This window comes from Phyllobates terribilis, unplaced genomic scaffold (genome assembly GCF_046119375.1).
Source record: "Phyllobates terribilis strain yellow unplaced genomic scaffold, ASM4611937v1 Scaffold_1__5_contigs__length_1240528914, whole genome shotgun sequence".
Taxonomy (NCBI): Eukaryota; Metazoa; Chordata; class Amphibia; order Anura; family Dendrobatidae; genus Phyllobates; species Phyllobates terribilis.
Genome location: NW_027362761.1, coordinates 176,919,069 through 176,942,014, shown reverse-complemented (window position 1 = coordinate 176,942,014; position 22,946 = coordinate 176,919,069). Strand labels below are relative to the sequence as shown.

Here is a 22,946-nt window from a genome sequence, read left to right as displayed (position 1 = left end):
CCTGTGAAAAAAACTACGCTATAGTAAAAAAAAGAATGCTTAGCTATAAAATGGGCCATAGATACGCTAAGATATTATCTACTAGGCCGGAAGTTTAAACTGGTGTCAGACCATGCCACTTTGAGATGGTTGAGGGAAAAGAAGTGTAAGAATGCACAGGTGATTAGGTGGTTTTAGGTCTCCAAGACTTTAATTTTCACGTGGAGCAGAGGCCCGGGAAGTTACATGGTAACGCTGATGTCCTCTCCGAAATTCCATGGAAGGAAGTCTCCAGACTGTGTGTGTGTGGAAGCCAGAGACCTCCACAGTAGGACTTTGTGGTAACACCTTTATGTGCTACCCAGAGTGGGAGAAACCCCGCTCGCCTATGGACTATACTTTATCTTTTTGTTTTTCGTTATCCTGGAGAGGATGTGTTTATTTTGTGGAACCCTGCTAAGGTTTATGCCATACATCAGTAAACCTGCAGGTAGTTAACCCGAGATGTGTTTCCCGTGTCTGCCTCTGTGAGAGCCGAGAAAGTCGCTTTACCACACTATGTACTCGTAATGACCTGGAGAATAATAATACCAGGTCAGTTTTTGTATTTAGTGAACATGGTAAATATAAATCCTCAAACACAATTGTGGAATTGCACTTTTTTTGCAATTTCACCGCACTTGAAATTCATTTCCCGTTTTTCAGTGTGGTAAAATCAGTGGTGTCATTCAAAAGAACAACTTGTTCCACAAAAAACAAGCCTCACATGGCTATATTGGCAGAAAACTAAAAAAGTTATAGCTTTGGGAAGAAGAGGAGCAAAAAACGAAAGCGCAAAAATGGAAAATCGCAAGCTCGTGAAGGGGTTAAGAAGCATATGTGCTTTATTACAGTTCTAGTCTATGCAACTTTTAATTCTTTGCGTCCCTTTTTTATTGATACTGGCTGATCAATTACATATGTTTGTACAGAGTCTTCTTCCTCTGGCCATTTTACCATTTATGAATTTTTTAGATATACACGGACCATTGTTTCCCAGTGCTTTAATTCATGGCCCCTTCCAGTCATAATGCCCCCCATCCTGGGCTATAACATTTTCCCCCATCCTGGGCCCCTTCCTGGTATAATGTCCCCATTCTGGTATAATCTCAACATCTTGGTATAATGGTCCCCATTCTGGTATAATGTCCCCATTCTGGTATAATGCCTTCTATCCTGGTATAATGCTCTCATCCTGCTATAATGTCGTCATTCTGGTATAACCCCCCATCCTAGTATAATTTGCCAATCCTAGTATAATGTGCCCATTCTGGTTTAATGTCCCCATTCTGGTATAATGGTCCCCATTCTGGTGTAATGCCACATTCTAGTATAACATCTCCCATCTTGGAATAACTCCCCCCATCCTAGTATAATGTCCCATTCTGGTATAGTTTTCCCCATCCTGGCGTAATGTCACGCATTCTGGTATAATGTCCCTATTCTGGTATAATGCCCCCATCTTGGTATAATGCCCCTATCTAGATAAAATGCCCCCCATTCTGGTGTAATGTTCCTATTCTGGTATAATGTCTCCATCCTGGTATAAAGTCCCCATTCTGGTGTAATGTCACCTATTCTGGTATAATGTCTTCATTCTGAAATAGTGTTCCCATCCTGGTGTAATGATCCCCATTCTGGTATAATGCCCCCCATCCTGCTATAATGCCCTCATCCTGGGCCCCTTCAGTTCTTCTCCAGCACATTTTAAAAAGAAACAAATGATTATTATTACCTTCCCCCACTCCCACAATTTGCGGGGTCCTCTTCTGCAGCTGGGGCAGGAGCCGGCAGCTGACTTCAGCGTGTCGGCACAGGCAATGCAAGATGTCACTGCCGTGGGCCACGTGTCACTGGCTAGTCAACGTCAGCTGTCGGCCTCTGGCTGGCCGGTGGCATGTATTGCCGCGCAGGGAGCTGGTGGTTTTCTTCTCCACAATACATATTACCTGAATGTGCATCCAAGGAGGCACATCCAGGTGAAACCCATGTCGGTGGGCCCCGGGCCTAGTCGCGGTCGCACTCTCTGCAACTGCAATTGTTACACCCCTGCGTACAGCATCTGCCTCTGCAAGCTGTAGCTGACAGTGGCATTTAATTTGAGGGATCCTGCCCGGGCGTCCATTTGGGCTATCTCCAGTGTTGTCAACCGGACTTTTTTTTCTGAACAGCTTATCAAAAATCATGGACAGACAATTTTTTTATGGACACATTGGAAAACCATCATAAATCATTTTTAATTCTAAGTGATATATGTCTACAGCCGATAATACTGATATGAAAACATCAGCTGTATTAATTGGAAAATGTAAAATTATAATTACAGTCAAAATAAACTGTATACATTTCTTCAGCTTCAAAAAAAATCACAGACGCCTTCAATTTTTTTATGGACAGGCCAAAAAAATGCCCTATTTTTTACAGACTGTCCTGGAGTTTCTGGATGGATAAAGATAAAGAAGCTATGGCTCTTGGTAGAAGAGGTTTAAGGGGTTAAAGAACATTTTTTTTTGATAGGAAAAAAAGTTCAGTATGCGGAATTATTATTTTTTTTTGTGTAATAAACAGACACCTGTGAAGAACACTTATTATATTAGTTAACGGGTGTCCATTGTGCAACAGATCTGGCAGTGTGTCATGGTTTCCATGTAAAATGGAATTGACAGTGCAGATGTGAACAGATCCTAATAGTTGATGAAAGTGAATAATTAATGAGTGGCATATATTACTATTTCATCAGAGATTTCAACCTGGCAGCTGAAAAACAACATGGTATGAACTTGGTAAAAATAACAATACTTTTATTTATTTTGTACGCACTCCTGCAGTGAGACCCAGATATAAGAACTGTGTCCCATTCGCTGTTATTTTGTGGCCGCCATAGATTGAATAAGCGTGATAATAATAATGCCTCTAGCTATTAGCCCATGAAGGCCACAGTAGAGACTTATTAAGAATGAGGAGTCATTAATTAACTGTGCTCCACCATGGGGCATTCCCTCACTCCAGCCATCACTTTATTAATATACCATACTTGCCTAGAAATCGGTGCGTGACAACACCAATCACACAGGAGACATAAAACACAAGACTCACATATAGAAATACATTTTTATTTGCCACTGTTACACATTATGTTAATTGTGTACATATGCTCTCTTTTTCTATTTTTATTTTTTTTTTCATACTGTTAAAAAACATTTTTTGCACTTTTAACTGTACTTGTTAGTCCTCTTAGGTGACTTGAACCTGTGATTGTCTGATTGCTTACCAAAGTATTGCTGTGTATAGCAGAAATCAAGGTCTCCTATGAATAGAAGCTGGCGTTAATAGGAGAAGTGTCATGACAGGCATAGGAATCTTCAGGAGACCCACGGCCATCATGGCAACTCATGGGCACCCTGCAATCATGTCACAGGGCTGCCGATGGGCAGCCAGAACAGCACTCCTCCTGATGGCACTGTAAATGCCGCTGTCAGTGGCATTTAACAGGTTAACAGCCGTGGGTGGGACTCCACTTCATGTGTGGCTATTAGAGGCAGATGTTGGCTAGATATCAGAGACATCATCTGCTGGGAAAAATGCGGGCACGGTTTGTGAGCCCGCATCAAAGTCAGGGAGCTGCAATAGGACCTAACTGTACTACCTATTGCAGAAAAGGATTATGTCCCATTGGTGTAATAGTCCCTTTAATCTGTTACAACCCACATAACAAAAATTAGAACAATTAGATCAGATTGCGGTAGCCATGTATACATAAAGACTATTATTAACTATTGCCTTTTTTGTCCTACCCATCACACATTACATTTATGGGCTAATAGAAAGTACAGTAAGAAAAGCAGTCTCGCTCACTGTTACCGGTTTTTATACAATTAGCCCATTTGAAATACCCAGCACACTGGGAAAAGCCATTTACATACCAGCTTGTAGGACAAAGATGCAATCCCTAGAAGCAGAGACTGGAGAACACTAGATAAGAAAGCTTATATATCAAATTAGCTTCTCCATATAATGCCCATATTTCACGCTATGTCAAAACCAGTATTGGACAATTAATTCCCATTCCCTTGCCAGGAAGGATACAATGACTGATTATCACATTCTGTCCAAGTTTTGAATACATTTGACGATGACAAGTAATTATAATGTAAGAAATGAAAGCTCGTTTCTGAGGCGAATATTCTTCAACAAGATTCACTAGTTGACTAAGGGACATCATCAGCTTATCCTGGTATTGAGTTCTGTGAAGAAAGTTTGTTACTTTCATACGAGTGGGTGGTCTCTTTAGTTTCCTTATTCAATAATGCACTAAAAATCAAGTAAACCCATGAATGGATTTCCTGAGACATTAATATTATTGACTTAGTCTCGGGATAGGTCATCAATATCAGATTGATGAGGTCTGGCAACCTGACCAATTAGCTGATTAAATGGGCCGCGGTGCAACAGGCAAGGCACAGTTCCATACTCTGCATGATGGCCATGAGTAATTGTGCAAACTGCATGGCCCCTTCAATCAGCTGATCGATGGAGTGTTGGGAGTTGAACCTCCAGAGCCGTATGCATAAATCAGGTATTCCAGAAAGTGTGTACAAGAGCGTACAGTTCCCTAGTATAGATCCAGTGTGCTGCCCCACAGACTTTTGGGTACCATATGTACAAATATATTTTCCCCTAGAACTGATGCTCCAACAAATTCTCCATACGTACTTTAGTAAGCAGTGCACAAAATGTTTTTCTGTCAGAGGCATGGTAGAATGGTGAACTAAATTGTTAATGGCGTTGTTCATGCCAGCCTTGATGAGTGATCGAGCCGAAGTCAGAGGTGCCTGATTCATTAAGAGGTGCATTCTTAAAGGGAATCTGTCATCAGGCTTTTGCTACCTCCTCTGAGAGCAGCATGATGTAGACAAAAAGAAGCTGAATCCAATAATGTATCACTTAGTTTACTGGGTGCATCATTTGTGACACAATTAGAGTTCTTAGATGTAACATGAAGCAGAGCTGAGAAAGCTAACCCCGCCCACACCAGGCTCTCTGTGTACTTACTCTATAGACATGGAGCTGCTTATCACAGGAGGGGGTGGAGTCAGGTGACTTGGCAGGAGGCAGCTAGTCAAAGCAATGATAATGTCCTGGTGATAAAACCTTTGTTGTACATAAACAACAGCACATAGCCTGATAAATGACACATCGCTTAATTCAGAGTTTTAACCCCTACCTCATTCTGTTGTCAGATTACATATCAAAATCTGCTGACATATTCCCTTTAATGAATCAGACGCGCCTGGCCACAAATCTTACTCCAGTAAGAATATAGAATAATATTTGTGGCGTGAGGTACATGAATTAGATGAGCTGTGGCGTCACACCCCTATTCCGCCCTCGTCCTACCCTAGCTCTGCACATTTTGGCAGCGCTGTGTAACCCTTGCGTGAGAATGCCTAAAGGCACAAAATTTTTGCATAACCTTGAGTTGTGCAAACATTTTGCTATTTATCAAACTGTTTACTCTAGACTGGTGAAAACACTTTACTGAATTGGGGCCTATGTTCTTTATGTGATCCGATTACACTCGAGAAAATACAACAACAAATAACAGTGCAGTCATCATTTTAATACAGCAGATAAAAATATTCAAGCTGAACTTTGGCCCCAATGGGCAACAAAACCTTTGGAATATAAAGGCTCAGTATATGGCATTTAATCACAGTTTTAATAGTATTATTTTTATTAGCAGGGCATAGCAAGCAGGAAAACAAAGGATTGTTATCTTATTGCCACAAGCCTAAATAAAGCTACAAAATCATTTTATACAATCTAAAGTGTTACTGCACCGGTTTTATGAAGTAGCATTCATTATTTAAGTACATAGCAAGTAATTCAAGAATGGCGACGTGCCAGCATATACAATCTGCCATCAACATAAGTATGTAATTCTGCAAGCCAGACAACTTAAATGGGGAGACACCCAGAGGAGCAAGCACAAGACACCGGGGGTAGTGAGAGCAGGGAGCGCAGAGTAGGGATGACGGGGATCCAGTATCATAGATGAATCAGCTCCATCCAGGCAAAGATAATACATTACCATATCCCCCGTAATCCTGACAGCTTTAATGGGGACACCGACAAGGGCTACCAAAAGGTGACAGTGTTAGTGACAGTAGCTCAAGGTAGAGATACAGAATGAAGATAATCTGGAGATAATTTGACTTCCGACAGACAAAAGAAGCCGAGGAAATCGGAATGGTAGTGGCGTTCAATTAATGGAAAAATACCTTCTTTGTACAGGACAAGGGTGGGAGGCCAGGGAATACATTTTTCTCAATAAGACAAAATAGATTGTTTGCATTTTACAGTCTTACAATTTTGCGTCAGTCAGTGTGTAACGGTTTAATGTGGCAGAAGTGAATTCATCAGCACTTGCCAAGTTATTGTATTAATCAAGTGAATTCAGGTGGCATTCAGAACATGCAGGAAATGTGTTATTGTACTTATTGTCTTTTGCTCTTGTTCAAAAACTCCACAAACCATTTTTTTTTTTGCTGTTAAAATAAATATATGCCTGGATATATTTATCTTGACAATAAACTTGCTTTCTATGCTATTACTTGTCAGGACAAATGTCACAGAAGTACTTGCATGGAACTTCCATTTGATATGTTAGGTTGGAAAAAAATGAAATATATATTAATGCACATGAGAAGAGAAATAACAAATCAAAGTCAAGGTTAAATTCTAGATACTAGAAGCTCCCTTTTCTGAAACACTAAGACTCTACATAAGGGGATTATCACATTTAGTCCTAAAAGCATCTGATTACATGTTGTCCTGTATGAGCCCTAATGCAAACAAATTTCCATTGCTTGGTTAAATATATAAGAATAAATCACTTCTTCCTAGAATATTGTTAATGGACCACATAATGGCATTTTTATTTATATAATATAATAGTGTTGTGTAGAATTACAGTCAAGGGCATACAGTACAGACCAAAAGTTTGGACACACCTTCTCATTTAAAGATTTTTCTGTATTTTCATGACTATGGAAATTGTACATTCACACTGAAGGCATCAAAACTATGAATTAACACATGTGGAATTATATACTTAACAAAAAAGTGTGAAACAACTGACAATATGTCTTATATTCTAGGTTCTTCAAAGTAGCCACCTTTTGCTTTGATGACTGCTTTGCACACTCTTGGCATTCTCTTGATGAGCTTCAAGAGGTAGTCACCGGAAATGGTTTTCACTTCACAGGTGTGCCCTGTCAGGTTTAATAAGTGGGATTTCTTGCCTTATAAATGGGGTTAGGACCATCAGTTGTGTTGTGCAGAAGTCTGGTGGATACAGCTGATAGTCCTACTGAATAGACTGTTAGAATTTGTATTATGGCAAGAAAAAAGCAGCTAAGTAAAGAAAAACGAGTGGCCATCATTACTTTAAGAAATGAAGGTCAGTCAGTGCGAAAAATTGGGAAAACTTTGAAAGTGTCCCCAAGTGCAGTTGCAAAAACCATCAAGCGCTACAAAGAAACTGGCTCAAATGAGGACCGCCCAGGAAAGGAAGACCAAGAGTCACCTCTGCTTCTGAGGATAAGTCACCAGCCTCAGAAATCGCAGGTTAACAGCAGCTCAGATTAGAGACCAGGTAAATGCCACACAGAGTTCTAGCAGCAGACACATCTCTTCAACAACTGTTAAGAGGAGACTTTGTGCAGCAGGCCTTCATGGTAAAATAGCTGCTAGGAAACCACTGCTAATGACAGGCAACAAGCAGAAGAGACTTGTTTGGGCTAAAGAACACAAGGAATGGACATTAGACTTATGGAAATCTGTGCTTTGGTCTGATGAGTCCAAATTTGAGATCTTTGGTTCCAACCACTGTGTCTTTGTGCGACGCAGAAAAGGTGAATGGATGGACTCTGCATGCCTGGTTCCCACCATGAAGCATGGAGGAGGAGGTGTGATGGTGTGGGGGTGCTTTGCTGGTGACACTGTTGGGGATTTATTCAAAATTGAAGGCATACTGAACCAGCATGGCTACCAAAGCATCTTGCAGCGGCATGCTATTCCATCCGGTTTGCGTTTAGTTGGACCATCATTTATTTTTCAACAGGACAATGACCCCAACACACCTCCAGGCTGTGTAAGGGCTATTTGACCAAGAGGGAGAGTGATGGGGTGCTACGCCAGATGACCTGGCCTCCACAGTCACCAGACCTGAACCAAATCGAGATGGTTTGGGGTGAGCTGAACCGCAGAGTGAAGGCGAAAGGGCCAACAAGTGCTAAGCATCTCTGGGAACTCCTTCAAGATTGTTGGAAGACCATTTCCGGTGACTACCTCTTGAAGCTCATGAAGAGAATGCCATGAGTGTGCAAAGCAGTCATCAAAGCAAAAGGTGGCTACTTTGAAGAACCTAGAATATAAGACATATTTTCAGTTGTTTCACACTTTTTTATTAAGTATATAATTCCACATGTGTTAATTCATAGTTTTGATGCCTTCAGTGTGAATGTACAATTTTCATAGTCATGAAAATACAGAAAAATCTTTAAATGAGAAGGTGTGTCCAAACTTTTGGTCTATACTGTATATAACATAGAAATAAGGCATATACACACGTGGTACCCCTCGTTTAATGAAAGAAAAACCCACAATGGTCACAGAAATAACTTGAATCTGCCAAAATTAATAATAAATTAAAAATCTATGAAAATGAACAAATAAAAGTCAGACATTGCTTTTCAACCCTGCTTCCACAGAATTTAAAAAAAAATTAAACTCATGAAATAGGCCTGGACAGAAATGATGGTTCCCTTAGCTTAATATTTTGTTGAACAACCTTTTGAGGCAATCACTGCAATCAAACGATTCCTGTAACTGTCAATGAGACTTCTGCACCTCTCGACAGGTATTTTGGCCCACTCCTCATGAGCAAACTGCTCCAGTTGTCTCATGTTTGAAGGTTGCTTTTTCCAGAGGGCATGTTTCAGCTCTTTCCAAAGATGCTCAATAGGATTTAGGTCAGGGCTCATAGAAGGCCACTTCAGAATAGTCCAATGTTTTCCTCTTAGCCATTCTTGGGTATTTTTAGCTGTGTGTTTTGGGTCATTATCCTGTTGCAAGACCCATGACCTGCGACTGAGACCAAGCTTTCTGACACTGGTCAGCACATTTCTCTCTAGAATCCCTTGATAGTCTTGAGATTTCGTTGTACGCTGCAGAGATTCAAGACACCATGTGCCAGATGCAGCAAAGCAGCCCCAGAACATAACAGAGCCTCCACCATGTTTCACACTAGGGACAGTGTTCTTTTCTTGATATGCTTCATTTTTCCATCTGTGAACATAGAGCTATAATAATAAAATAATAATAATAATTTTTATTTTTATAGCGCCAACATATTCCGCAGAACTTTACAATTTTAGGGGGGGAGGGGGGCTTGAATAGACAAGAAGACATTACCAAATAAGCATAACTCGGATATTAAAAGGAGTGAGGTCCCTGCTCGCAAGCTTAAAGTCTATGAGGACTGATGTGCCTTGCCAAAAACTTCCATTTTTGTCTCATCTGTCCATAGGACATTCTCACAGAAGATTTGTGGCTTGTCAACATGTAGTTTGGCAAATTCCTTGATTTAACATGTTCCTTTTGTCACATTATTTTCCAGGGTACCATCATTTCTGTCCAGGCCTATTTCATGAGTTTAATTTCTTTTTAAATTCGGTGGAAGCAGGGTTGAAAAGCAATGTCTGACTTTCATTTGTTCATTTTCATAGATTTTTAATTTATTATTACTTTTGTCAGATTCAAGTTATTTCTGTGACCATTGTGGGTTTTTCTTTCATTAAACGAGGGGTACCAACAATTTTGACCATGTGTGTATAACTTAGAAGTAGGACATGTGGGTGCAAAAGTGCCGTGCAGAGAGGGAAACCATTCTAAGATTCCTTGTCTGCATTTTAATGTTTACTAAGAACCTGTTGACAGATTCTGAAATGTCCGCAAACAAGATTTGGAAAATAGGATGGGGATTTCACTAGGACCCCCTGTCTGAAGTGATTAGGACAGAATTCATTTTGTGGTGTAAAACAGAACCTAAGAAAATGCAACATTTATCTCGGTTGTGAGCTTACTATAGTGTTCAGGATGTTAGTATCATTAATATAATATTTTAAGAATATGGTCCCAATAAATTTGGAATGTAAGGTTCAGAATTTGTGATGTCTTACCATCTATTTATTGTAGTATTAAAGAATGTTGTAAATTGCCATATTTTGGTTCTGGAATATTCATGAAAGTCCCTGGATGGAAGCAGTCATGATGGATTTGTGCTAGTCTAAACTAACAGGAAACTATGAGATTCATGACACTACTTATACTGATAACAAAAAACATTTACCAAATTTATTAACCTATTCACGACCTTAGATTTATCCATATGTCCAGGTTGTAAAAGACTTCCAGACCTTGGACAGATGGATACGTCCTGGCAGTTTAGTGCGCACAAGCTCTGTGCGCAAGTTCGCCGCCGGGCGTTCAGTAAATCTGACACCTGACACCTGGCTCTCAGTTTAACCCCCTAAATTCTACAATCAATATCAATCCCTTTCCCCTCCGATCGGTGCCACCGCAACGTCATCGTGAGTGGGCTATCGTTGCCATGGTGACCCGACGTCATCATGATAACATTTATTTCGATACATAGGACATGCAGGGGGGTGTGGGGAAATCAATGGACGATGGCTGTTTTGTGTCTGGTGCAACGCTTCTACGGGTCCAAGTGGAAGTATGCCGACCCGATGAAGGCTCTGTTATGGAGTCGACAACCAATTTGTGATTTATATAAATACAGCAGTAAAGAACCTAGACTTCTTCATAAATTTAATCAGAGTAGTGATACCAAACACTCACAGAATCCTGCATTATCTACAGTTCTACTTTTAGATATGGTATAGCTATATGTAAACGGTGATGTTCTTCCCTGTTTTTATCAAGCCATCAAACCATTAATATTCTCCCATGATATTGCTGGCAATATGTAGAAATATGTAGAAATAAAGAAAAACAACCAGCTGCCATTTTTTGTAACTTCTTAATTTAGACACTATGCGCCTATAATCTACCGTGTCATGATGCTGATGATAATGCCTTCATTTTCTTTCTCATTCATTATAAATATGCATAAACTATTTAAGGGATTGTCATTTATAAACGAAGTCATGTGACCCGTGGGCTTCCCTTTGTCATCCTATGCCTGAGAATATATGAAGGGGGCTGGGAAGGCAAAGGGACGTTCAACTGTCATTACTGACATCTACTTCAGCCATCACTTCATCCTTATGGTCATCTAACAGTTAATATAAAGTGCATGCTGACAGCAAATATTTGGAGCATCTAGCGTTAATGGGATCCATCAACAGTTATAGAGGTGATCATTCCAGCTTCACTCATTATGTCATTGATTTACATTTTCTAGATTTTAGGTAATACAGTTTATTCTGTGTTAGTAGGCCATAAAGTGTAAATTAAATATATTGACACTGTTAAAGAGGACCTTTCACAAAAATGTTCATGTTGAACTGGACACACGATATAATAGTGACTGCAGAGCAGAATAAAATATTTTTACGTTTTTTTTAGTTCGCCTCTCCATTGCAGAGATATTGGCAGTCAAAGTATTTGCTCACTTATGAGTTAATTTGCGTCCCTAATGAGTTAATTTGTTTATTGGGGTGTTAGCAGATACTTTTCACTGGGGGCGTGTACTTCTTCATCCTGTATAATGTTGCCCAATAAAAGCAGCACATCAGAGGAGAAAAAGAACATGCCCCCACAATAGCTTAGAGCAGGATTCTCAGTGTGTGAGCCATATAATGTCAGCCAGTCTGATCTCTTGGTCTAACTGTGAAGTAGAGCACAGATGACTCATACCATTCAGATAAGATCCCAGCAGTCTGCATGAGGGGAAGGACAGTACAGCTGTGTCACATTACAAACCCTTCTAACAGTTCTCCTCCTCTCATAGCCATGTCACCTCTGCTGTGCTGCCTCTCCCCACACACTGTTTGTCTAGAACTGAGACCTCAAAGTGTCAGTAATTTAAAAAAAACTGTTTCATTACGCACTGCTGCCACTATTACATTGTGTTCAGTTCAACATGAAAAGTTTGGTGAAATGTCCTCTTTTAGGTCATATTTTCTGAATAAATTATGTAATATATTTAATGCATGATTCATTAAAGACATGTCTAAATTTAAGCATCATTTAACAGTTTACAGATAGATATAATCTACATAAAAATCAAGTTACTTTGTCTATACATTACTTAATACTTGTACTGATCTTGAGTTACAGCCTCTATTACCTCCAGAGCCACATTCACAATTCTGCCATTTAAAAAAGACATCAAGCTTGACATCAGGCAATGCCCCACCAGCTTAGCATAGCTCATACAATGCTGACGTTTTGATGTTGTAGATTTTCAGCTTTTTCATTGCATTTTTTAGTTTGTTTTTTTTTACATGTGTTTTTAGCACATTTTTGATGCTGTGGTTTTCATCTCTTTTAAAATGTCATGTTTAAAAAAAGTAGCTTTTTTATTGATACTTCCTGGAATTTGGCTTTTTTTCAAAACTTTAATGATAAAGTCATGTGCATATTACATGCATTTTTAATGTATTTCCACAGCAGAGATGCACTAGAAACGCATATGTGTTTTTTTACCTGCGGACTCACCACATCTAATGCAAATCTATAGGGAAGAAATTGCCATGTTGCAAGTTTTTACGCAGTGTTAAAAAAAAAAGCATAGTGGGCATGGGATTTTTATAAATCCCATCCACTTTGCTTTAACTGTAAAATGCTGCATTTTTTGAGCAGCAGAAATATGCAACATCAAAAAATCACCAAAAACTCATCGTGGAAATTTAACCTATGGAGAAATGATAGGAAAGCTACAGGAATTGCCAAGATCTGAACAAACATTGACATATACGCCAGAAAAGCAAATATATCTATAAGCCCCATTCACCAGGAAGAGGCTTTTTTTACCTATATAAATAAAAGCATAGTTAACTACATTTTTTGGAATGCCATCTGAAATAAATACATCTACTGTGCAATAAAGAAAGACTCAAATGTGCTGTGTACAAAGCTTAAAGGGATTGTCCAGTGAAAATATGTTATCATGTATCCACAGAATAGGTGACAGCTACTTGATCGATATTGGCTGGGACTTGCACCGATTGGTGGAACATGGTACATTTATCTGCATTAGAATGGAGCGGCAGTGCTCTTGGCCCAATGTCACTCCATTTATTCTCCCTGGGGCTTCTACAAAAAACCGAGCGATGTACTCAGCTGTCCTATAGGGAATAAATGGAGCTACAAAAGGGCATGTGCATTGCCGCTCCATTCTAAGCGTATACGAGTGTCCCATCGGCTATAAAAGTTCCTCATTCTGATGTTCAGTGCGGACTTAAAGGTCGGACCGACATCGATTTATAAGCTATCACCTATCTCATGGACAGCCCCTTTAACGTAATGAATTTACAAAGTTACTCATCTTTTTATGTAGATTTATTCTATATTTAAGGAGTAATATGTGATTATGCATCTTCCCTGCTGCATCCATTGCATTCATTTTCACCTACCTACCTATCTGTTTTACAGTTTATATGTGTTTAAAGGGATTTTCCCATGAACAAAAGTTCATTTTAATCAATAGATCTTGGAATAATAATAATTTCCACAATTGGATTTGTTTAAATAAAATGTTCCTGTGCTGAGATAATCTTATAAATGTTCCAATGTGTAATGTTTGTGTCTTACCATGTATAGAACATGGTCTGATTATACCACAGCTCCTGGGCAGGGGAGGACGCAAAAGAGTATACAGACATTACAGCATGGGATCACAGCTGATTCTTTCTTTGAAGTAAAACATTGCTTAAAAACAGGCAGGGAAATGCTTTACCTCACAAAAAGAATCAGCTGTGATCCCCTGCTGTAATGTCTGTATACTCTTTTGCGTCCTCCCCTGCCCAGGAGCTGTGGTATGATCAGACCATATTCCTGTACGGTCAGACACAACCATTACACAGGGGAACATTTCTAAGATTATCTCAGCACTTGAACATTTTATTTAGACACATCCAATTCTGGAACTTATTATTATTTCAAGATCTATTGATTAAAATCAATTTTCATTTGTGGGAAAACCCCTTTAAGTTAAAGAAAGGCAACATGCCAGGCTTGAAAATGGAACTTTAAATGGCTATTTGAATTTTATGAAGAATTCATGCATGGAACATTATATGTTACAGTGACAAGTGAGAAAAGAGGGCTTTGTTCATCTATGCATTACACAGAAGGCTCATTGATTTTAGAGCTGTGTAATACTTTACTTCTCATGACTCTGTAGCCATTTACCTTGGCGATAAGCTAATCCACTAGGATTCCCACAATGGAACCTGTCCCAATGAGAACATCATGTTGGAACTTCTTAGGTAGTAACTGACCAAACTCTAATGGTGCTTTCATATGTGCCAATTTCAGTCTCTCATTGCACCATTAACGAGTGACAAGGAACTATACACAAGTTGACTTGCCCTCGTTACCATCCTGTTTACACTGACGAATAATGGTGGGAGCAGAATGAATGCTAATATGATCGTTCTGCGCCCATATCACAAGCACATTTCTTGTTTACGTGCGATGATGTGTTCATGATTGTGATGATTTTACGCCGGCATGAACATTCTGATCACTCAACAAGCAAGCCTTTTGTTTAATCGTTGGAATGTTTACACCATCAGATAGCCGGGAATGAACATGGATATGAATGACAACTTTCTACTGGTAGGATTGTAGACTTATTATGCGTAAAGTACATTTTTCTCCCTGTACCACCTTGTCAAATTCAGATCTAAAATTCTGTACCAAATAAATTATCTTTATCGCTGGTGGAACTTCTAAATGATAAAATACTAAATGTCAAAAAGTCTGTAATTGATATGTATTTCAGTCATTTTCTGGTGACCTTCTTTTAAGATCATTTAACATATGAGCAGCTTGAACAGCTGGTTATTGCTATTAAGATAGAGAAATTACCAAATGTTTCACAGGAAATTCACCCTGACAGAATCGGATGCTTGACAGAAATACTATTTATCTTAATCAAGTTAAATGGGGTTTAGCATATTTGATTCCAGCCCATATGCCGCTTATACTTATTAGACGACTGTGTATACAGATGTAGCGTTGTGTATATAGCAGTAGTTTACTTAATAACATTGTCATGCGTTTATATGGTTTTAATCTAATCTGACCAGCGTCAGCTATAATGAATAATTCTTCTATGACCACGCAGGGTTGGTGCTCATTGTCACATTCAATTTAACAGATAATGTATAGAAAAAATAAGTGTCAAATATTGCAATATTTACATGAATGATAGATTAACTGTGGAGTAATTTACCATACGTAGCTTGATTAAACCTAAAATTTGATTTGATCAATGTATTTATGCCAAGCTGGGGATGTGGTTATTGTTTTTCCTCTACAGGAATTGGTCAAGGGGTTCCAGTGGTGGCGCTTATTGTGGAAGGTGGACCAAATGTCATATCAATTGTCTTGGAATATCTGCGAGACAGCCCCCCTGTTCCAGTTGTGGTGTGCGATGGAAGCGGACGTGCATCTGATATTCTTGCCTTTGGTCATAAATACTCAGAAGATGGAGGGTAGGCTGATCAACATATTCTGGATATATTCATATTCAAGTTTTATTATTGTCTATCATGGTTATTATGGTCATTAAACTCTTGCTACACTAAGTAACTTTTGCAAAATTTCTGTTTTTTTCTGAGATAAATTAGGTTGTCCAGCAATGAAACTGCTTTCTGCTTGCCTAACTACAAACTGCTTCCAAAATGAACACTATCTCTATGTGTTATAATAATATAGAGCACTGTGATTGTGACCACCATATATATATACAGTACATATACCTACTCTGCATCACTTCCTGCAATATCCAAAGTAAATAAATATCAGCATTTATGAGGTTAATAGGACAAGGTGTGTTCATTTGATCTGATTGACGCTTCCCATGGCTACTATATAATGACTGTGCACATGAGAAGAAACTGAAATGGAAGATCTCTGAAGATTTGCAATTACAATGTTGTATATCAAAGACATTCTTCATAAAAATTATTCAAAATCAACTAAAACTGTGGTAAATTCTATCAATATATCAAGACTAGCCTTGGTGAAGTACAGGTTTTACTGTTAAAGACTGAGTCTTTGACGCTATATACTATATATGTACGCTGTGCAAAAAGGCAGCGTCTTACAGTTCCAGCAAGGTGAATGGGATGTATAGAGATCTCATGCCCACTGTGCTTCTTTTCTGCTCAGCGTAAATTGTCCTGCGGTGCGGTTTTTAAATCCGCAACATATTAATTTCTCTTGTGGGTGCGCTGAATTTTATGTACAGATTTTCCCCGTAGAATTTTATTGGATGTGGAAAATCCCCAGGTAAAAAACGTACATGTTGTTAGAGCGTTTCCACTGCGGAAATGCAATATAAACTGTTGTAATTTGCACATGTCAATATCAATAAAGTTTTGTCAAAGCCAAATACCAAGAAGTATCAAAAACAAACCAGCTTTATTTAAAACATGACACACCAAAAAGAGACTAAAAACACAGCGTTAAAAACACATTTTAAAAAATTCACTCAATGAAACAAACACAAGTGACCTAATTTACCTAATAGGTGCAGAAATGTTTCAGAAAATCTACAACATGAAGAACTCACCAATTACTAAACGTGGGAACATAGCCTTAGGCTAGGGCTAAATAGGGTGTGACGATGAAATTGTAGAGTCACATATGTTTCCAATTGTGTTGGATTTTCGGTCAGTGGTCACAAGTTGCACGCAAAACAATTGCCATAGACTTCAATGCAAGTCACACGTGCCATGTGGCTTCCATGCAACTTGTCTACAACTTGGCTGTTTTATTTACAGCAAACTTACAGCTCAACACCATTGGAAAGCATAACATCCAATATTTCAATGTGTCTCAGTGTGGCATGACAAATGTCACCTTGTAGCCCTAGCCTTACACTTTTTACAATTTATATCCTCTGTGTACTGGCCCCTTTTATTTGAGAGGACCATACACCAAGAAGATCCTTTTTTTGCCTTCCTTTTAGGAAATGTAAAAGTATTTTATTGTACTGAATAAGAGGACCTGGTGAAAATCTTCAGATGATGCAATACACATGAATGAAACAAAATGAAACAAAAAAATGAAGCAATCAAGCAAAAAATAATAAATAATGAAATATTCATATATGAAGTACAATAATTAATGAAAGCAAAATGCTACTATGGATAAGTATTTAACAGTATATATGCACATAATATCATATGTAAAAAAATCTAATTAATCCAATGGCTTATCTTGATATACAGTTAGGTCCAGAAATATTTGGACAGTGAAACAAGTTTTAGTATTTTAACTGTTTACCAGAACATATTCAAGATACAATTATATAATCAATATGATATTAAAGGGTAGACTCTCAGCTTTAATTTGAGGGTATTCACATCCTAATTGGAGTAAAGGTTTATGAATTACAACTCTTTAATATGTAGCTAGAGGGACCAAAATTAATTGGACATATATCTCAAAAGCTTTTTAATGGGCTATGCCCTTGTTAATCCATCATCACTTGAGTAGGTAAAAGGTCTGGAGCTGATTCCAGGTGTGGCATTTGCATTTGGAAGCTCTTGCTGTGAACCCATAACATGCAGGCAAAGGAGCTCTCAATGGGAAAGAAACAGATCATCGTTAGGCTGAAAAAAAAAAAAGAAATCCATCAGAGCGTTAGCAGAAATGTTGGCCAAATCAGTTTTGTACATTTTACAAAAGAAAGAGAGCATTAGGGAGTTTGGGAACTCAAAAAGGCCTGGAAATCCACAAAAGACAACAGTGGTGGATAATCGCAGATTCCTTTCCATGGTGAAGAAAAACCCCTTCACAACATCCACCCAAGTGAAGAACATTCTCCAGGAAGTAGGTGTTTCAGTATCTATGTCTACTATAAAGAGAAGACTCCATGAGAGCAAATACAGAGGGTTCACTACAAAGTGCTAAACATTATTCAGCTTTAAAAATAGAAAGGCCAGATAAAACTTTGCCAAAAAAACATTTAAAGAAGCCAAGCCAGTTTTGATGAAGCATTCTTTGGACAGGTAAAACTAAGATCGACTTGTGTCAGAATGATGGGAAGAAGAAAGTATTGAGAAGGTTTGGAACAGCTCATAAGCCAAAGCACACCACATAGTTTTATTGTTATAAAGTTGAAGGTAGACTTAAGTCCATCGAGTTTATCCTATAGCCTAACATGTTGATCCAGAGGAAGGCAAAAACCCCATGGGGCAGACACTAATAGCTCCATATTAGGGGAAAAATTCCTTCCATACAGCGATCAGATTAGTTCCCTGGATCAACTGCCAATCACAGAATCTAATGCCCATAACCTGTAATCTTATATTTATCAAGAAAGGCATCCAGGCCCTTCTTGAATTTTAGTAGTGAATCCACCATTACAAAATCATGTGGCAGAGAGTTCCATAGTCTCCCTGCTCTTACAGTAAAGAATCTGTGTCAGTGATTATGATTAAACTTTCTTTTCTCTAGACATAAAGGATGCCCCTTGTCCCTATCACAGGCTTAAGTGTACAAAGATCATTAGAAAGATAGCTGTACTGTCCCCTCATATATTTGTATATTGTAATAAGATCGCCCCTAATCCTCCATTTTTCCAAACTGAATAACCCCAAGTTTAATAACCTGTCCTGGTATTGCATCCACCCATTCCCTTAATAACCTTGGTTGCTCTTCTCTGAACTTGTAATATCCTTCAAATACATTGGTGAACAAAATTGTACACAGTATTCTAAGTGTGGCCGCACTAGTGACTTATATAGAAGCAAAACAATGTTCTGGTCATGAGCATCTATGACTCTTTTAATGCATCCCATTATTTTATTTTCCTTGGCAGGAGCTGCCTGACTCTAGTCACTAAAGTTGAGTTTACCATCCACCCATACACTCAAGTCTTTTACAGTGACAGTTTTACCCAGTGTTTTTAGTTTAGTACATAATTATACATTTTATTTCCTCTGCCCAAGTGCATAACCTTACATCTATTTACATTGAATTTAATTTGTAATTTCTCAGCCCAAGCCTCCAGCTTACATATAGTAAATCATTCTGTAATATTATCCTCCTCTGTACTGATTACCCTGCAGAGCTTAGTATCATCTGAAAATACTGTAATTGTACTCAGTATGCCCCCTACAAGGTCATTAATAAATATGTTAAAAAGAAGAGGGCCCAATACTGATCCCTGTTGTACACCACTGTTAATTGTGACCCAATCCGAGTGTGTTCCATTAATAACTACCCTTTGTTTCCTATCACTTAGCCAGTTGTTAGCTCAGTTACATATATTTTCCCCTAGTCCCATTGTTCTCTTTTTATATACCAACCTTTTGTGTGGCACCATATCAAACGCCTTTGAAAAGTCCATATACAGAATATCCACTATGTTTCCCTGGTCCAGTCTGGAACTTATCTCCTCATAGATGCTGATCAGATACACATCCTCTGTAAAAAATGGTGGAGGCAGTGTGATGGCATAGGCATGCATGGCTTCCAGTGGCACTGGGTCACTAATGTTTATTAGTGATTAGTGATGTGACTGAAGACAGATGCAGCCAGATGAATTCTGAAGTGTACAAGGCAATAATTTCTCAAATTCTACCAAGCAGCAAGGTTGATTGAATGGGGCTTCACAGTACAGATGGACAATGACCCAAAATATACTGAGAAAGCAACCCAGGAGTTTTTTAAGGCAAAGAAGTGGAATATTCTGCAAAGTCAATCACCAGATTTCAATCTGATTGAGCATGCATTTCACATGCTTAAGATAAAAAAATTAAGGCAGAAAGACCCACAAACAAGTAACAACTGAAGTTAGCTGCAGTAAATGCCTGGCAAAGCATCACAAAGGAGGAAACCCAGAGTTTGGTGATGTTTATGGCTTCCAGACTTCAGGCAATCATTGTCTGCAAAGGAGTCTCCACAAAGTATTATACATGTACATTTTATGTGTGGTAAAGTTAATTTGATGAATTACTTTTGATCCCTGAAATGAGGAGGCTTTGTAAAAAAAAATGGTTGCAATTCATAAACATTTCACAGGATATTTTTGTTTAACCCCTTTAATTAAACCTGAAAGTCTACACTTCTATTGCATCTCATTTGTTTCATTTTAAATTAAAAATAGTGGCATGCAGAGCCCAAATCACAAAGATTCGGTCACTTTCCAAATATTTGTAGACCTAACTGTCTTAACAGTAATATGAAGTAAATCTATTGAGGACTGTAAAATGAAATAGTGGTAGGAAAGGCCCCAATATCACAGCAACATAGTAACATAGAAAAGTTGAAAAAATGACAGTTAACTGCTTCCCGACCGCCCACTGTAGATAAACGTCCGCGCTGCCTGGGCTCTGTGCAGCGCCGACGTTTAAAAACGGTGGGTGGTCCCGGAGCGCTCAGGACCCCCAGGGCGTTAGCTCTGACAGGGGACATCATCGGGACCTGATTGGATCAGGTCCCAATGATGTTAACCCTTTGCTATGTTCTATATGTTGCGATCTATAGTGATCGCGGCATATAGAAGATAGACAGAGGAGAGGGGGTCGTCTTACTTACCTCTCCGACGACCCCTGATGCCTTCCAGGACCTGGCGTTGCTATGGCAGCTGGAGGTCACATGACCGCCTCCAGCTCTGCCATATATGGTGTCCTGCTAGGCTCAGCCTGCAGCTGAAGCCTGGCAGGACACACTGACTGTGAAACAGTCAGAAAAGATCTCATCCAATGTAATACATGTCTATTACATTGGATGAGATCAGTGATTAGAAAAATAAAAATTAATGTCCCATACAGGGACTAAGTAAAAATGTAAAAAAAAAGTTAAAAAAAATGTTTTTAAACTGTTAAAAAAATCACAAAATAAATAAAAATAAATAAATAAAATATTAAACCAATAAATCCGTATATTTATGCAAAACCAAAAAAAGTACACATATTTGGTATCGCTGCGTCCGAAACAACCCGATCTATAAAACTGTCACACTAATTAACTCCTTCTGTGCACACCGTAATAAAAATAAATAAAAAACTGAGCAAAAAAATATGCTTTTTCATCATATCGCCAAACAAAAAGTTGAAAAAAATGCGAGCAAAATGGAATTAAAAATGGTACCGCTGAAAACGTCATCTTGTTCCGCAAAAAAAAAGCCACCATACAGCTCCATCAGCCGAAAAATAAAAAAGTTATAGCGCTCAGAATAAAGCAATGCAAAAAAATATTTTTTCTATAAAATTGTTTTATTGTGTAAAAGCGCCAAAACATAAAAAAATATACAGTAAGTGTAGTATCGCTGTAAACGTACTGACCCGAAGAATAACGCTGCCTGATCACTTTTACCACACGCAGAACTGCATAAAAAAAACGTCAAAAAACAATTCCTGAATTGTTGGTTTTTGTTAATTTTACCTCCCAAAAAACGGAATAGAAAGCGATCAAAAAATGTCACTTACCCAAAAATGGTACCAATAAAAATGTCAACTCGTCCCACAAAAAACAAGCCGTCACATGACTCTGTCGGCCGAAATATGGAAAAATTATAGCTCTCAAAATATGGCGATGCAAAAACTAGATTTTGCAAAAAAAATCGTCTTAGTGTGTGACAGCTGTCAGTCTAAAAACTCGATATAAATCTGGTATCTCTGTAATCGCACTGACCCGAAGAATAAAGTAATCTAATCAGTTATATCACACGAGGAACAGCGTAAAAAATAAATAAAACCAATTCTTCACCTGCTACTGATTTGTTTATTATGTCTCCCAAAGATCGCAGTAAGGCTCTGCTCACACTTATCCTGCGCTCTGCGCTGAGCACTTACGCCAGAGTTTCCGTGTAAATCTCTGAAATACGTGATTCAGACGGAACCCATGACGGAAGATTCCCTGTAATGAGGCAGATATAGGCCACTGTGGATGCCGTCTGGCCTGTGATCCCACGGTGGCATTTGTTTTAGGTGTGCATAAAAGTGCGGTTGGCCACAGTTTTGTGCACCTCTGAAATAAAGGACACCACTAAACAGAGGCCAGACGGAGTCCAGAGTAACTCTGCTGCCTCATTACAGTGAATGGATCCCGCAGGGGTTTCATCTGAATTACATCACTTGGAAATTTAGATGGAAACCCCGATGTAAGTGCTCAGCCTAGAGCGCCGGATAAATGTTACGTAAAATGTTCCCAATAAAAGCTTCAACTCAGTCCTCAAAAAAATCTAGTCCCCACTCAGGTCCGTCATCTGTTAAAAATATAAGGGACTTCCAAGTTACTGGTAGCAGAAAGGCTCTGGAAAAGCGAAATGGCCCTTGCCCCCCAAAAGAAATTCAGAAAATGTTGTGCTCCCAAATCCAAATGCCTATTCTACAATAATTTGTTCTCCAATTGTCAAATAGCGCTACGTCCCCCCAGATCTCGCCGTATGCCTGAGCGGTACGATACAGCCACATATGGGGTATTGCTACTTTTAGAAAAAATTGTGTGACACATTTCAGCACCATTTTTACCCATTGCCCTGTGTGAAAATGTAAAATCTGAGGGTAAAACATTTTTTTGTGGTAAAAATATAATTATGCTTTTTTCACTGCCCAATGGTATAAATTTAAAAATTTAAAAATACTCACTACTTCCCTAGATGAATTCCTTGAGAGGTGTAGTTTACAAAATAGGGTCACTTGTGGGGG

At 38.7% G+C, this 22,946-nt stretch overlaps 1 protein-coding gene across 2 annotated transcripts in view; it reads left to right on the top strand.

The window, feature by feature from the left end:
• TRPM3 (transient receptor potential cation channel subfamily M member 3) overlaps window positions 1-22,946 on the top strand; it is a 717,940-nt gene that overhangs the window by 410,642 nt on the left and 284,352 nt on the right. For both annotated transcript variants that reach the window (XM_073670333.1, XM_073670354.1), the window contains exon 7: window positions 15,599-15,773. In XM_073670333.1, the coding sequence (XP_073526434.1) occupies window positions 15,599-15,773 (175 nt within the window). The remainder of the gene's footprint in view (window positions 1-15,598; window positions 15,774-22,946) is intronic.